At 42.0% G+C, this 18,024-nt stretch overlaps 1 protein-coding gene across 1 annotated transcript in view; it reads left to right on the plus strand.

The window, feature by feature from the left end:
* The window catches only part of ZCCHC17 (zinc finger CCHC-type containing 17), a 55,329-nt gene that overhangs the window by 31,150 nt on the left and 6,155 nt on the right, over nucleotides 1-18,024 (plus strand). The window contains exons 6-7 of the mRNA XM_044237646.1: nucleotides 4,172-4,272; nucleotides 6,016-6,161. Coding sequence (XP_044093581.1) covers nucleotides 4,172-4,272; nucleotides 6,016-6,161 — 247 coding nt within the window. The remainder of the gene's footprint in view (nucleotides 1-4,171; nucleotides 4,273-6,015; nucleotides 6,162-18,024) is intronic.

Genomic DNA, 18,024 nt, shown 5'->3' on the forward strand with positions numbered 1-18,024 from the left:
AAGGTTAATTCAGTTGTGTGCCTGCTTAGAGGGACTGGAGGAGGAAACTTGTTACTATGTAGCTGCAAAGTAGCCAGGCCTAAACCAGCATGGCAGTGAGCACAGAAAAGGGAGGAAGGCAAGTGATTCATTTGTTGAGTTGAGTATTGGATAGGAGTTATGATTTGGCTTGTCATATGTTAGAAACCCCATAATATTGGAATTGATTATAATAAGGGTTTGTTTAAGCTGTGACTCATAGCCACTTGAAACTCAGCTCCACAGATAAGGATATCTGAATGCCATGGAGTTTGTGACTTGCTCAACTTATGTCCCCAAGATCCTGCCCTGGTTTTTAATTAATTAATTTATTTAAAAGGATGTTACTTATTTATTTGAGGGAGGGAGAGAGTGAATGCACAAAGGGGAGGGAGAAGCAGACTTCCTGCTGAGCAGGGAGCCCAATATGAGACTCGATCCCAAGACTGAGACCATAACACAAGCCGAAGGCAGACACTTAATGGATTGAGCCACCCAGGCGTCCTTTCTCTACCCTTTTATTTAAAAATTATTTCATTGTGGTAAGAACACCTAACATGAGATCTACCCTCTTAACAAATTTTTAAGTGTACAGTATAGTATTGTTGACTAGGTACAATGTTTATAGCAGAGCTCTAAAATTTACTTCTTATTTAACTGGAACTTTATGCCTGTTGATAAGTAACTCCCATTTTCTTCTGTACCCTCGCTCCCCCACCCCCACCTTGGTTTTTCTAACTCAAGCTTTATTCTTTGAAATGACCCTCTCCCATGACCATACCAGAGCGTTGACCCCTGCCTTTGAATAAGATTATGCTAGGGCAAAACCTGGGAATTGGAGCAGACATTTTCTTTTTCTTTTCTTTTTTTTTTTAAGATTATTTATTTATTTATTTGACAGAGATCACTAGTAGGCAGAGAAGTGTGGGGGGAAGCAGGCTCCCTGCTGAGCAGAGAGCCCGATGCGGGGCTCCATCCTGGGACCCTGAAATCATGACCTGAGCCAAAGGCAGAGGCTTTAACCCTCTGAGCCACCCAGGTGCCCCACTTGAGCAGACATTTTCAAAACTTAAATCATGCTTGTTTACACTGCCCACTGGATAGCCACTAAGTTACATATGGTTACATATGGTTATTTAAATGTAAATGAAAATTAAATAAAATTTAATCCAATTCTGCAGTTACACTAACCACATTTTAAATGCTCAGTAGCCACAGATCAAAATATTAGTCAATAGTACAGACATAAATTTATAGAACTTGTCCATCATGGATTCTGTTGGACATTGGTATGCTAGATGGAATGTGTACTGCCCAGATAACAGAAAAAAATAAGACATAGACTTTATTTTTTTAAAGATATATTTACTTATTTGAGAGAGAGAGCCTGAACACAGGGAGGGGCAGAGGGAGAGGAACAACGATAATCTCAGGCAGACTCAGTGCTGAGCTTAGAGCCCAGAGGCTTGATCCCACGACCCCAGGATCGTGACCTGAGCCAAAATCAAGAGTCAGATGCTTAGCCAACTGGGCCACCCAGGCACCCCAAACATAGTCTTTTTTTTAAAGATTTTATTTATTTATATAACAGACAGAGATCACAAGTAGGTAGAGAGGCAGGAAGAGAGAGGGTGGGAAGCAGGCTCCCTGCCAAGCAGAGAGCCCACTGCGGGGCTCGATCCCAGGAACCTGGGATTATGACCTGAGCCGAAGGCAGAGGCTTAACCCACTGAGCCACCCAGGCGCCCCAAACATAGTTTTTATCTTTGATGGTATCTTTCATGGTACAAAGGTTGAGCCAAAATATAAGCAAATCTAACAAAATGACCAGATGTTGTGGGAACACAAAAGAGTAATTAACCCTGCCTCTGGTGGTAGGGAACATTTTAGCGAACATGTGGTGTTGAACTGAACTGAAGAAGCTGAACTGAAGAAGGACCAGGACGGAATATGGCGTATACTGGTCTTTCTGTTTCCTCTCCAGAACCAGTGTATCCCATGAAACTATTAGCTAAAATGCATCAGGTGGGTAGTTTTGTTCTGTTCTGATGCTGTCATCCTGTGTTTCTCTGGGTAATGCAGCTTTTTTGGCAAAATATTTTTGGTTTTGCTGGACTCTATAGACTTGGTGAATAGTTGGAAAAGCTTAGGTGAAGTCAAAGTTCAAAGTTAAAGAGGTTCAGGGTAAGGAAAAATATTTGGAGGCAAGAGCACAGAATTTTTTTTAAAGATTTATTTCTTTGAGAGAGAGAGCGCATGAGTGGAGGGAGGGACAGAGGCAGAGAGAATATCAAGCAGAATCCCTGCTGAGTGCAGAGCCCGATGCGGGGCTTGATCCCATGACCCCAGGATTGAGATTTGAGCTGAAACCAAGAGTTGGATGCTCAGTCAGGTGCCCCAAGAGCATAGAGATTTTAACAAATATTTTTAAGTTTTACTTTATTTTATTTTAAAAAAGATTTTATTAATTTGTTTGGCAGAAAGAGAGAGAGAGCGCGCACACAAACAGGGAGAGTAGCAGGTAAAGGGAGAAGCGGGCTCCTGCTGAGCAGGGAGCCCATGTGGGTCCGGTCCCAGGACTCTGGGATCATGATCTGAGCCAAAGGCAGACGCTTCATGACTGAGCCCCCTAGGCGTCCCTCAGCAAACATTTATTGATGCTGTTGCTTGCCAAGCTTTGGGCTAAGGTGTGAGGAAACAAACATAAGTAAGATACTGCAGAAAGGGCTCACAATCTAGAGAAGAAACATTAATGTGTCAGGCAATAAAGGGCTAGGACTTTATTTAGGCAATATATGCTAGGACTGCAGTGTATATAGACTACAGTTTGAGTTTGAAAAAAAGAGTGATCCAGAGTGACAGACATTCTTCTGTCAAACATTTCTGAGTACCTACTCTGTGCGGGTACCATGTGTTATGGTAAAGGTCAAAGAGAGACATCTGGGGTGTATAGGCTCTGCTGCTGGCAGGAGTGTAATTGGTAAACATTATAGAAAACTGGCTGGCAGTGCTTGCTACCTCTGATGCCCTACAACCCAGTATAGTGTTCCACTCCTACCGGGAACGGGGCATTTCCCAACAGAAATGGGTATCTGTATCTGTCACCGAAAGATGGGCTAGAAAGTTCATAGAAGAAGTATTGTTCATAGTAGAAGCTACTCAGGTATCCATCAACAGCAGAATACTTTATGGCAACGAGAATCAGTTATCTACAGCTGCACACAGCAATATGGATAGATCTCACAAGAGTGAAAGAAGCCAGACACAGAAGGATCCATACTGTATGATTCCACTTACACAATTTTCAAAAACTGATACAATTAATCTATGCTGTTAGAAACAAGCATAGTGATTAACCTTGGAGGGGCCTTGGAGGTGCTGGCAATGTTCTGTTTCCTTATTGGAGTGAGGGTTTCCTGGGTATGTTCAAATTGTGAAAACCAATCAAGCTGTATGCTTATAAACACTTTGTGCCTATATTATACTTTAGTAATAAACGTAGAATTTTTAAGAAATGATAGAGGAATGTGAACAAAGAGATGAATTCTGGCTGAGGTCCTCAGGAGACAACTTGATAGAAGGAGAGGTGGTGACTAAGCTGAGCTTTGAAATGTTTGGGGGTGGTGAGGTGGGAGGAAAGAGGGGAAGCAGCATTTCGGAGAGAGGGAACTATGAGCAAGGGCATTGAACCATCTGGAGACAGTCAACTAGTCCTGTTTGGCTAGCAAATCTCATGCAAGTTAAGTTGGGGCTGGAGAAGCAGGTTAGAGACAGATCATGGAAGGCCTCAAGTACCACAGTAAGGAATTTAAGCTTGATGGTCTAGGAAGTCTTTGAAGGTCTTTTAAACCCGGGGTTGACTGTGTCAGGGTTACTGGGGGCTTAGCGAGGTAATTATATCTTCATCCTCTGTGCATTGGTGAGCTGAAGGCATCTCATTCATAATTACTAATTCAGAGCCTGTCCTGAATTTTTAAAAATATCTGTTTCATGTTGTTGCTTTCCCCGCGTGTCTCCCCATGCAGGACACTTTTCCTTCTTCTCCCTTCTGCCTGCCAAGGACAGAACAAAAACCCAGCATACAGCATTACCTTCTAGTATCTCTGGCCCCATCTCTTAAGAAGGCCAACAGTCAGTATCCTTTTCGTTACAGACAAGAAGAGAGGCGGCGGCGGTCCTTCCAGGATTACACTGGGCAGAAGATCACCCTCGAGGCTGTCCTGAACACCACCTGCAAGAAGTGTGGCTGTAAAGGTAAGGTGAAGCCTCTGCCAGTCCTTCCTCCTTGTGATGGACCTTCACTAGGTGGGGGAGGTCGCCTATTTTGGGTGTGGCTCACCCTGCTTTTTAGTCAGTGATGGCCTCACCTGCTCGTGCTCTTAATCCTCCTAGACTCTTACCAGAGTTCATGCCCTTTCTGTGTCCTCTTCTGAATGCTGGCCCTGCTGGATACTCTGCTGTCCACCTCACCCCCACCCATGGTTGACACCCTGTGTGGGCAAGATCCCCATGTACTGCAACCGAAGCGGGGAGAGTGTTGGATTATGGTTAGCACTGTAAATTTTTATCTCCAAGGACCATTACTATTCTGCAGCAAAAATGAAGTGATTTGGAAATACATTGCTCAAGGATCCGAGTCAGACCCTTTCTTGCTCTTCTTGTTTCTTTAACTTTAGACTTCTGAATACAGTCTCCTTTTAGTACTAAAGAACCCAGGCTAGCTGCTCGCTCAGGTTTCTTCTGGTCCTGCTCAGGTGATCCAGAGCGCTCTCAGTCTGACTTCCCTCGTCAGACCTATCATGAGAGGGATTGCCAGCGTCTCATGTTCAGAGTGACCTCAATTTGTCACCCCTTCTCCCTTGCCTTATATTTACCCGGCTTTCTTGATTTTTCTACACCAGTTGGTAGCGGATTTGTGCCCTGATTGGTGTGGGAGTTAAGCCCCTACTTACCATTAATGTAGAGGGAGGAAGGAAAAAAGAAAAATGGAAAGCGTACCTCCTTAGGGGAATTGTGTAATCATTCCAGATATTTGAAAAACTATGCTGTATTCCCCTTTCAGGCACCATCTAGCTTCTGGATCCAGAGTTGCAAAGCAGTTTACGCATAGCTTTTTGATGATCTCTTGGGATCATCTGTGCCTCTGAAATAGGGTCTACACAGGCTTGGATAAAATCAGCTCTGTAGTAGCTGTTAAACGGCTGCGAAGGTTCAGGGAGGGTGGGTCCTCTTAACTTCAGCTTATGTCCAACCAGGTGTTACATGAGGCAGAGAAGAATAATGAGAGATGGAATTTGTCTTAGTTAGCAAAGGTCAGGCCCTAGGTGGTTGGTTTTGATGCAGCAGGGACAGCATTGAACAGGGAGGCATGAGACCTGGAGTAAGTTTGAGCTCTGCTGCTCTTTTTGTGACCTTGAGCTACTTTTCTACTCCGGGTCTTTATATCTGCACACGCAGTGCTGGATTTGATGATCTCTAATCTAAGGCCCTTGCCAAACCTGACAGTGTGAGTGTTGAGTGCCCCAGGTGACTGCCTGTCTCTCAATGTGTTAGTTTGGATGTGAATGCCACCTTCCTGCCAGCTGCCGAAGAGCTCTCTTTCTGTAGGGCTTGGCCTGCCACTTGGCTCGCTCAGCTAAGCATTCTGCCCTCTGGAGCAGCCTTTCAATGTCGGGAATAAGTTCCAAGCAGATCTTTAAAAATTACTAAGCCCCTTTGCTAATGGAAGGCAGCAAAAGCCTGCTTCCTCTGCCATTTCCAAAGCAGTGCCAGGGTCTCCCACAGCTCTAGGACCAGCTGCTGGTCTGGCTCTGGTTGAGTGGGCAATGCCATCTTGAGGTGACAGAAAATCTGCTTGGAATCCAGCAGCTGCTCTGAATGAACTCAGTAATACTTCTTCAACCAACCAGCCCCTTTCAGGAGCCTCTGGGGAAGCTCCACCTGCCAAGAGGAGAGGCTACTTCTCCCCTCCCTACCTTTTTTACCTCTCTTCTGCAGGCCACTTTGCGAAGGATTGTTTTATGCAACCAGGAGGGACCAAATATTCTCTGATACCTGATGAGGAAGAGGAGAAGGAAGAGGCAAAGTCAGCAGACTTTGAGAAGCCTGACCCCACGAGGAATTCTTCTAGAAAAAGAAAGAAGGTGAGTGCTGTCTTGCTTTTATTTATCATATTTTTTAGGGTTTTAAAATAAAAATGTACTAAAAAAATAGAATAAAAATGTACTTTTTGCAGAAATTTTAGAAGTCCTGAAAAACATAAAGAATATTAGGATCGGGCTCCTGGGTGGCTCAGTGGGTTAAGCCGCTGCCTTCAGCTCAGGTCATGATCTCAGGGTCCTGGGATCGAGTCCCACATCGGGCTCTCTGCTCAGCAGGGGGCCTGCTTCCCTTCCTCTCTCTCTGCCTGCCTCTCTGCCTACTTGTGATCTCTCTCTGTCAAATAAATAAATAAAATATTTAAAAAAAAAAAAAAAGAATATTAGGATCTCCTGTAATCTTTCCAACCAAAGAGACTTACAGTATGTTTGGTACATTCCAATCTTTTTACTTGGTAATGATGATAGATACCTACATCTACATTTAAACACAAAATTATGGTTGTACTAGGTCTAGTTTATATTATTCTTTTTTCATTATATGTATCAAAATAATTTTCCAATATTTTTTTTTTAAAGATTTTATTTTATTTATTTGAGAGAGAGAGACAGTGAGAGAGAGAATGAGCGAGGAGAAGGTCAGAGAGCGAAGCTGACTCCCCATGGAGCTGGGAGCCTGATGTGGGACTCGATCGTGGGACTCCAGGATCACGCCCTGAGCTGGAGGCAGTCGTTTAACCAACTGCGCCACCTAGGCGTCCCCTAATTTTCCAATATTTTTAAATGTTCAAAAACTTGATTTAAGAACAACATACAATATTCTACCCTATGACTGTATGATGGTTTATTTAATAATTTTTCTATTGTTGGATATTTTTATTACTTTCACCTGAAGTCTTTGGCCATATCTCTTACTGTTTTCTTTGGATGAATGCCTAAGTAAGATTACTGAGTTAGGGCTTTAAGGCTCTTGATACATTTTATCAAATTGTCTTTCCAGAAAGTACTTCTCTGTTCCCAGTGGTGGATAAGAGTGCCTGTCTCACAGAGTTCTGTCTCCTGAATACTGATTACAGCAGAACAGTTCATAAAACAGACATTATTATGGTGCTGAAAAAGACAGGGCATTTGTTGCATGCCAGCCAGAGAGGGAACGGAAAAAAACTGTGCTGTAGTTTGTTCAGGAAATAGTTGTTCTCATATTGTGTATTATCTTTCTAATTGTGTCCAGCTATTGGGTTTTTGTTTCATTTTATTTTTTTAAAAGCTTCAGCAATTTTTTGTTGAGTGGTCTTTTTGTTCCAGGTAGTGCAACCCTAGGAATAAAAAAACTATGATCAGGTCCTTGTCTTCAATGGGCATTCCCTACAAATTAAGCATTACTTCATTTTATAGGAGAGGAAAAGGCCCTTTATACCATTTTAAGAACTAGCTAAGTATATGAATAATAGTTTCTTGATCTGTATGTTCTCTCCCTGGTGATCACATTCCTCATAAGACTTTAACTGCCTTGATGGCTCCCACATCCCTAACTAGTATCCCACAGGTACCTCAGACTTTGGCTTAGAGTCCCTCAGACCCAGGTTTGAGGCCCTCTGTGTTATAGACCACCTGTGTAACTTTGGGCCCTCCTTAATTTTCAAAGGAGGATTGTTGTGGTCTTTGATGACATTGTTCCTTGTGAGGGCATGCCCAGCTCCCCAAGATACATAGAAAACACTGACAAGTTAAGTGCTTAATTAATGTTGGCTGTCATGACTACCATTCTGTCTTCTTCAGCCCTCCTCCCTACACACCCCCCACACACACACCCACACACACACACACACACACCCACACACCCACACACCCACTATAAAAACAACACCATCCTTCTATCTTGTTATTACTTGTTTTTGTCCTTCTATCTTGTATTACTTATTTTAATGACAGTAATAACCTGCCAGAAGGAAACCAGCATGTCATTTTTTTCCTCTCCTTTCCATCCCGTATCTGTTCAGTCACTGGGTCCTGTTAATGGCACTAAGTATTCTTTTCTCCTCCTTCCCATTCCTTCTACCATGTGCTGCACTCTCTCCTGTCTCTCACTCACAGACTATTAAACTAGCCAAGGGACATTTTATTTGCCTTTCACCTCTTAGTTCCCAGGAGTTGGGTCTAGGCATCTGATTTTTTTTTTTTTTAAAACATCTTCATCTCACTACTTGATTCTCTTCATTATTATGACTTTTTTGCTCTCTGCTTTAACTCTGAATGTTGGGGTGCTCCAAGGCTGTCTTCTTACTCCCTTCTGTTCTCTGACCACCTCCTCTCTGGGTAATTTCATCTGTCCTATGGTTTTGAATACTACTTACATAGTAATAATACCCAGATTAAGTATTTGTATCATTATTTTTATCCAAATCTGTAATTCTACCCCTGATTTTCTTTGGCACTTCAGATTTAGAACTCCATCTGCCTACTTGACATCTTCATCTAATTGTCAAGTTTGTTTTGCATCAGGCTTAACACACCCCAAAGCTCTTTAATTTTTCTATCCAAAGCTGCTCCTTCCGCATTTTGCCCTATCTCAGTGAATAGATCACCATTCTCTGAGTTGCTCAAGCCAAAATCTATAGGCTTTGCATTTAGTGTTAATGTTGTTTTCTTTAAATTGTGGTAAAATATCCATAACATAAATTTTACCATCTTAACTACTTAAAATTTTTCTAAGTTTTATTTATTTAAGTAATCTCTATAACCAACATGGGGCTCAAACTCACGGCCCCAGGATCAAGAGTCATGTGCTCTTCCAACAGAGCCAGCCAGGTGCCCCCCACCCTCTTACTCTCTCTTTCTTTCTTTCTTTCTTTCTTTCTTTCTTTCTTTCTTTCTTTCTTTGTCTTCCTTTCTCTCTCTCTCTCTAGAGAGAGAGAGAGAGATCACAAGTAGGCAGAGAGGCAGGCAGAGAGAGAGGAGGAAGCAGGCTCCCTGCTGAGCAGAGAGCCCGATGCGAGGCTTGATTCCAGGACCCTGAGATCATGACCTGAGCCAAAGGCAGAGGCTTAACCCACTGAACCACCCAGGTGCCCACCCATTCTTATTTTTAAAGATTTATTTATTTTATTTTAGAGAGAGCGCACGTGCACATGTGTGCATGTGTGGGAGGGGCAGAGGAAGAAAAGTCTCACGCAGACTCCCTGCTGAGCTAGGAGCTCTATGCAAGGTCTTGATCTCACCACCCTGCGATCATGACCTGAGCTAAAATCGAGTCAATACTTAACCGACTGAGCCACCCAGGCATCTACCATCTTAACCATTTTTTAAAAAGGATTTATTTATTTATCTTAGAGAGTGAGTGGGAGGAGCTAAGAGAGAGAATCGTAGCCCAGAGCCCCACATGGGGCTTAATCTCACGACTCTGAGATCACGACCTGAACGGAAACCGAGAGAGTTGGCACTCAACTGACTGCACCACCCAGGCACCCATAGCTTTTTTACGTGTGCAGTTCTTTGGCATTAAGTAAATTCACATTGTTGTGTGGTCATAACCATCGTCCACCTCCAGAACTCTTCGTTTTGCAAAACTGAAACTGTGCCCATTAAACACTGACTCCTCATTCTTTCTCCCTGGCACCTGGGAACCACCATTCTACCATCAAGTGAGAAAAAGAGGTGAACGTGAAAAAGAACACAGGCCTTTATTTGGGATCGCAGAATTGCAATTAGTAGATCACAGATTTGTGTCACTCATTTACGGAACGCCAAGGGTTTTTCTGAGAGAGAAGGAAAGATGTAATTACACGATGTAGCTGAAGAAGAGAAGAACAGACCCTGCTAGTTTGGTGCTGACCAGCTGAGCCACTTCTCATGCCTGTCTTCTTGATTATTTTATCAGTGCTATCAAGTAGAACTGTCACTGGCATGTCATAATTACCTTCCCTGTCCTCATGTGATCAAATACCAGTCGGTCTGTTAGAGTGGTACGAGCAGCTGCATATACAGCAATTGCTGCTTCTGTCCCCGTTCAAGAGCCCATCAATTTGGAAAGGAAAATAGAGCTTCAAAATGGAGTCTCTTATATCCAGAAATTTTAGACAATTCCACGTGACGTTCTGTCTATGATTTAGGTAGACAGAGATACCTAGGTATTTCCTGTAAGTGGAATAACACAGTATTTGTCTTCTTTTTTTTTTGTTTTTTTTTAAAGATTTTACTTATATGTCAGAGAGGTAGAGCACAAGCAGGGGGGAGCAGCAGGCAGAGAGAGAAGCAGGCTCCCCACTGAGCAAGGATCTGGACCCTGGAATCATGACCCAAACTGAAGGCAGACTCTTAACCAGCTGAGCTACCAGGCATCCCAGTATTTGGTTTTTTTATGACTGGCTTATTTGACTTAGTAAACTATCCTGAGGATATATAGCATGGGTCATTTTCCTCCCCTTTTAAGACTAAATAGTATTTCATTATGTGTACACACTACGGTTTGCTTATCCTTTCATTTGTTGTTGGCCGTTGTGTTGCTCCCACCTTTTGGCTATTGTGAATAATGTTGCTATGAACATAGTTGGGTCAAATATTTCTTCAAGACCTGCTTTCAGTTCCTTTGGGTATATACCGGGAATTGGAATTTCAGGATTATGTGGTAATTTTGTTCTGACTTAATTTTTTTTTTCTTTTTTTGAGGAACCACTGCACTGTGTTTCATAGTGACTGCATCATTCCTACCAGTAGTGCACAGGATTCCATTAGGGAGTAGTGTTTGTTAATTGTCATTTAGGTAAAAGTAGGTGATGGTGTTGTTCAGTTCAGTTCTATGTCTTTCTCATTTTTAAAAAAATTTCCAAGAGAGAATTATTAAGATATCCAGTCACACCACATGTCTTCCTATATAAAACCCTTCAGTGATTTTCCACAGTACTTAAAATAAAATCCAAACTGCCTCCTGTGAAAACAAACTGTCTAAACCTACCAGCTACTGCTTTTAGTAGGCAGTAAATTATATTTAGCCAAAGCATTGTTTTTTTTTTTAAATATATTTATTTTTATAGTTACCTTCCACTTAAAGCATGGGATTCAGGCTTTCTATTTATAGTTGTTGTTACAAAGTTTCCCTTTTAGTAAAGCATTTTTGTTTTTCTTAAAGTGGAAATAAATCAGATTTTAAGAACAACTTTAAAGGGTGGGGCGCCTGGGTGGCTCAGTGGGTTAAAGCCTCTGCTTTCAGCTCAGGTCATGATCCCAGGGTGCTGGGATTGAGCCCTACATCGGGCTCTCTGCTCAGCAGGGAGACTGATTCCCTTCCTCTCTCTCTGCCAGCCTCTCTGCCTACTTGTGATCTCTCTCTCTGTCAAATTTAAAAAAAAAAAAAAAATTAAGGGGTACCTGAGTGGCTTGGTCAGTTAAGCGTCCAACTCTTGATTTCAGCTCAGGTCATTGTCTCAGGGTTGTGGGATTGAGCCATGAGTTGGGCTCCTCACTCAGTAGAGACCGAGATTCTCTCTCTCCCTCTCTGCCCCCACCCCCATGTGTGGTCTCTTTCTCTGCCTTCAGGTCATCATCTCAGGGTCCTGGGATCGAGCCCTGCATCAGGCTCTCTGCTCAGCGGAGAGCCTGCTTCCTCCATTCTCTCTCTCTGCCTGCCTGTCTGCCTACTTGTGATCTCTGTCTAATAAAGAAATAAAATCTTTAAAAATTTTTTTTTAATTGTGGCAATATTATAGGAATGGCACTTGGAAAACACTGATTTTGAGCAGTGGGGATATTATTTTAGTTTGGTACTATTCTCCTATATTTCCAAAGACATAGAAATGTATAAACCCTACCTACTTCAGGCACTGCCTTCCAGAGGCAAACCTTCAGCATTGCCAGACTTAGCTCAGCTCCCTCACAGAGGCAACAACCTCAGACCCGTACTGCTGGCAAGATTGCTTATTTTTGAACACAGGACTTAGACATACCTTTATTTTTCATGCTGGTGTTCCTAGAGCCTTTTTCATAGAGGTCTGAGGACTGATTTAAAGAGGGAAAAGAGACGTTTCCACTATTTATAACCTCATTATTGAAATGTACAGCAAAAGAGAGGCAACCCATAACCTCACTACTTTACCAGGGTCTATACTGCTGGGGCACGTTTTTTCCACCAACTGTTTTCAGATGCACATTTTACCTAGATACGGTAAAGATGTATATACCATTTTATTTCCTCCCTTTTTACCTTGTCATGAGCATCTTTCCATGTTTGCCACACGGTCTTGTAGTGCTCATTTGCAGTGTGATCTAGTATCACGTCAGGTGGATGTGGAGGGATTTGGGGCAGCAGTGGAGAGTGGCACTTCAGAACCTGGGCTGTGAGACACATTGCCTGTGTTCTGATCTCAGCCATCTCCTCACTGTGGATCTTAGTGTAATTACTAGCTTCTCTGAATCTGTTTCCCTGTTTGTAAAATGGGAGGGATAAGCATCTACTTCATAAGGTTGTTAGGATGAGGTGATGCATGTGAAACTCTGAGCACCGTGGTGGCATATAGCACAGCCCGGCACCTGTCAGCTACGAGTGGCTGGTGCTTAAAAACGGGCTTTGTGGTCAGAGACTGGGTAAGTAGACACTAGATTCAAGTAGTTCATTATATGTTCTAGATACCATTCCTTAATTAGATGTGTGACTTCCTGCAAATATTTTCTTCCATTCTGTGACTTGTCAATCTGTTGAATTGTCTTAATCTGTTGATAGTGTCCTGTTTTTATTCCAGATTTACATTTTTATTTTTAATTTTATTTTTAGATTTTATTTTTTTATTCACGAGAGACAGAGGCAGAGGGAGAGGCAGGCCCCTGCTGAGCAGGGAGCCCAGTGTGGGACTCGATCCCAGGAACCCTAGGATCATGACCTGAGCCAAAGGCAGACACTTAACCCTCTGAGCCACTCACCTACCCCCGGATTTACATTTTTAAAAAACACACCTAAAGCTTACCATATTAGCCACTTTTAAGTGTATGGCTTTTCACGGTGTTGTGAAGTACATTCTTGTAATCATGTGTGCGTGTGTGTGTGTGTTTTTAAGATTTTATTTATTTGACAGAGATCACAGGTAGGCAGAGAGGCAGGCAGAGAGAGAGAGAGGAAGGGAAGCAGGCTCCCTGCTGAGCAGAGGACCCAGTGTGGGGCTTCATCCCAGGGCCCGGGATCATTACCTGAGCCAAAGGCAGAGGCTTTAACCCACTGAGCCACCCAGGCATCCCTGTAATCATGTGTTTTGATGCACAAAAATTTTAATCTTGTTAAAGTCCAACTTACCAACTTTTTCCTTTTGTTTCCCATAATTTTGGTGTCATACTCAAGAAACCATTGTTAAATCCTGTCATGAAGCTTCCCCCCTCTGTTTTCTTCTAAGAGTTTTATAGTTTTAACTTCTATATTTAGGTCTTTGACCCATTTTAAGGGGTTTTTTTGGTATATGGTGTGACTCCAACTTTTTTTTTTTTTTGGGTGGGGGGGCATGTGGATCTTTCCAGTTTTCCCAGCACCAGTTTTTCAAAAGAACTGCCCTTTCCATACTGACTGGTTTTAGCATCATTGTTAAAAATCACTTAACCGTATATGTAAGGTTTTAGTTCTGGCTGACTACTCTATTCCATTGGTCTGCTCATCTCTGTATGCTCTGCCACACTATTTTGATTACTCTAACTTTGTAGGAAGTTTTGGAATTGGGAAAGGTCAGTCCCCTAACTTTGTTCTTCTTTTTCAAGATTATTTTAACTGTTGTGGTCCCTTGAGATTCCAGATGAAGTTTAGGATGGATTTTTTTATTTTTACAAAAAATATTATTGGGATTTTGATAGGGTTGCATGAGATCTGTAGATTGCTTTGTGTGGTATTGGGATATTAACCATATTAAGTCTCCCAGTCCACGAATGTGGATATTTTTCTATTTATTTGTGTTATCCTTAATTTCTTTCAGCAGCGTTTTGCAGTGTTCTGTATACAAGTCTTTTTGCCTCCTTGGTGAAGTTTATTCTTTTTTAATGCTATTGTCACTGAATTGTTCTCTTTATTTCCTATTTGGATTGCGCATTGTTAATGTATAGAAAGAAATACACAAACACACACACAAAAAAATATGTATACATACAAATGTATATGTATATACACATATATGCAAATATATGTGTATATACAAATGTGGATATATATAGTTAATGTATAGAAATGCAACTGATTTTGGGGTGTTGATTTTGTATCCTACAACTTTGCTGAATTCACTTAGTAGTTCTAACAGTTGTTTTATGGAATCTTTAGGATTTTCTGCATTTAAGATCATCTCTGCAAACAGGTGATTTAACTTTTTAATAGAGCTGGGTATTTAACAGCTGTTCTATTTATATATCTGTTTCAAGGATTGTTCTTTCTCTTTCAGCCTTTTAGTGAGTAAACAATATATGTCAGATTCCTAAAGCGGTTCTGTGGATATTTCACTTCTGTTGGTCTTTGGTTAAGTTGGTTTGCACTGCTTAATACATATGAGTTATTGCTTTGTTTCTAAAGCTGCTTTGAAATATGTATTTCATTTCACCAAAACAGTTATTAAGGATCTGCTAGGTATGAGGCTCTTATATGAACTGCTTAGTCAACCTGTTATCTTACCCCCCATCACTCTTCACTTAGTAGAGGAATGGTCTGATGAACCATGGCAGTAATAATCGTCATACTTTATTATTTATTATTATTATTTTCTAAAGTGCCTTTGTGTATTTGAACTTCTAACTCATGAGTTGTCTTTGATTAAAAAGTGATCTAGGGGGTCCCTGGGTGGCTCAGTGGTTTAAGCCGCTGCCTTTGGCTCAGGTCATGATCTCGGGGTCCTGGGATCGAGTCCCACATTGGGCTCTCTGCTCAGCGGGGAGCCTGCTCCCTCCTCTCTCTCTCTGCCTACTTGTGATCTCTCTCTCTGTCAAATAAATAAATAAAATCTTTAAAAAAAAAAAAAGTGGTCTAGGGAGTTGAAATGTTTAAAAGTTCCCCCTTGATCCCCTCTGCCCGCCCGTTTCTACCAGGGTTTCATCTAGCATCATTGTCTTTTCACCTCATTGTTAATCCCTTCATGATCTTTGATGCCTTGTATTTGTTTAGTGCTGATGGTTTGTAAAATATCTTCATGTTTTTTATTTTGTTTTATCTTTATACACCCCAATGAAGTAGCCAGACTAGGTGTTACTGTTCCATTTTACATATTAGGAAAATGGAAAGGAATGTCTCACCTGAAGCTACACAACTACCAGAGATAGATTCAAAATAAGAACCCAGACCTTCAGATTGCTAGCCCTGTGTTCTTTTTTTCTCTACTGCGCTTCAGCCATTAGCTCACAGTGCCCCAGTTATTTACTCAACAGATGTGTATTGAGTACTTGAGCATGTCTGTTGTGCACTGGTAGGTGCTTGACTTATCAGGACTCACAAGGTCAGTTTTACTCTGTCGCCAGCTACTCTTAGCGACCGTTTGATATTATCTGTTGATCTATTTCTTTTTCCCCTATGGTTCTATTTCTGTTCACAACAATAAATCAAGATTCTAGGCCTCCTATCTGTTTCCTTTTACCCTCTAAATCATTTTTTTTTTTATAATTTTTAAAACTTCCTTAAGTAATCTCTAAGACCAATGTTGGACTCAAACTCATGACTCTGAGATCAAGAGGTACATGCTCCTCTGACTGAGCCAGACAGGGACCCCTACCCTTTAAATCTTTGACTTCAATAGGAGATTGACTTTCCTTACCAGAGGAAACTCCTACTGGAAATGGATGTTTTGGGTTTGTGAGAGTGGCAGATTCAGACACCCGTTCTAGCACTGGTTGGCTCTGGGAACCACATGTAGAACTGAGTAGGTTCATCTGAGGGGAAATGCCTTCAGGAGTCCATGTTGCCGAATAAATTAATGGGTAGCAAGCATGCTCAGTGTGTGGAAGCCTATGTGATGGGCAAGTCCCATGAATTAAAGGTTGTATACAACACCTACACTCAAGCAACTAAAAGCATAAGTAGAAAGATGAGGACCCAGGGTGTTTCTGGGGGCAGAGGACAGACACCCACTCCAAGGGTTTTATTGGATCACATAGAAATCCAGCAACAGGAAATCAAGTGTGGTTGGGCCACTCAGAACTGGATCCAGAAAGTCAGAAATGGGCTATTGAGTTCTCACTTCTGCTTCTTTACTAGACTGCTTCATTGTCCCACTTTCTTTTTGCAGTCTGGTGAAGAGAATATCTAAGGTAAAGGAGAAGGTACTAGGCATGTTGGGAAACCAGGAAATGGCCCCAGATAAAGAAAGGATGTCACATGTTCCACATAATGCCTAGCACTGCATTACCAGCTACCTTTGAATAGGCAGCGTCCACAAGCTCTCTATCTGTAGTTCCTTAGTTCCTTCACTCAGTGAGACCTGCCCTCAGTTGGGAGAGTAACAGAGGCTGAGTCCTGTTGCTGCTGGAAGGTAATAATGAAGGGAACAGGGGTAAGAGCATGGGATCCTTGTAGCCCTGAGGCTCCCACCTTTTTAAATCAAATCAAACATAGTGAATGCACATGTTGTCCACATACCGAGTATGCCTTGGTTTGGTCTTATATACCCATTCAGTACCATGACAATTTTTGTCCAAGTGTCTGAAAATTGTAAGTCATTTTTTGGGGCATAATTATAACAAGAGGAAACTATGTATTGAAAATGGAAATGGGCTATGAAGTGGGTGGCAAAACAGAAATAGAGGTTTTTGTAGTGAAGCCCTGGATGATCTTTCCATGAATCTTTGGCCTATACTTTGCAGGCTTCTTTCTTTCACTTATCATATGCCATCATGGATTTTTCTGAATCAGTGCTGTATAAGAAAGCATGTGCACTGAGGATCAGGCTGCCTACAATTATAGTGAAATTTAGCCGCACTTGATCCAGAATCTAATTTTCTTCTTCTGATGTTGCTACTGTATTTACTCTCTGCTCTACTATCTATAAAAGAACAGATCAAGGGTTGTCATCCCTTGACTGCAGTACTGGATTTTCCCCCTTTTCCAGAGAACTTCTTCAGGCCTATTTGAGATAGAGAGGTTGCCAATCCTGGACCCATTCTGATAGAACACAAGGTTGTCCTGCTCAAAAGCCTTATGTGATTCGCATTCTATGGAATAAAGTCCGAGTTCCTTGAAGATTCTTCACAATCCCAGCACCGTCTCTGACCAGTTCCTTCCCACACACAACTGTTCTTTAACCTCCTTTGTTAAAAGTGTCTATGTGCCAAATTCTGTTCTAGTCACTGCAGGTACAGTAGTGAACAAACAGGTAGAGTCCCTACCTTCATGGCACTTACACTCTAACAGGGGTCCCAATGAACTGGTAAACAAATACAAAATAAGACTAATATGCCAAGTAGTGGTAAGTGCTATGGAGAAAAATTAATTTGATGATGAAAGATAGGGAGTGCTGGAATGGGGGTAGTTGGGAGAGGCTACTCACCATTGTAGATAGAGTGGTGAGGGTAGTCCTTTCTCAGAGTGCCATTGGGTGGATGTTTGAAGAAAGAGAAGAAGCAAGCTCCTCTGAGAAGTGGAAAGAGTGTTTCACCAAGGGTAGTAGCCAGATGTTCGGAATGAGCTTGGTATCTTTCAGTAACAGTAAGGAGGTCGGAGTAGGTGGAGTGAAGTGAGGGAGAGGAGAGGAAGTTAGGGGAAACTGGATCATGGAGGGCCTTCTAGGAGAATACGAGGATTGCAGCTGTCCTGTTAGAGGGAAATGGATGTCGTTAGAAGTCTGACCAGGGGGACGATGTGATCTGGCTTCCCTTTTAGGAGAATTAGTCTGGCTTCTGTGTGGAAACTGGGCAGTCAGAAGGCAAGGTGGAAGCAGAAGGCTAGTTGGTAGACAATATTAATAATTCTGGTAAG

The sequence above is a fragment of the Neovison vison genome, chromosome 2 (assembly GCF_020171115.1).
Source record: "Neovison vison isolate M4711 chromosome 2, ASM_NN_V1, whole genome shotgun sequence".
Classification (NCBI taxonomy): Eukaryota; Metazoa; Chordata; class Mammalia; order Carnivora; family Mustelidae; genus Neogale; species Neogale vison.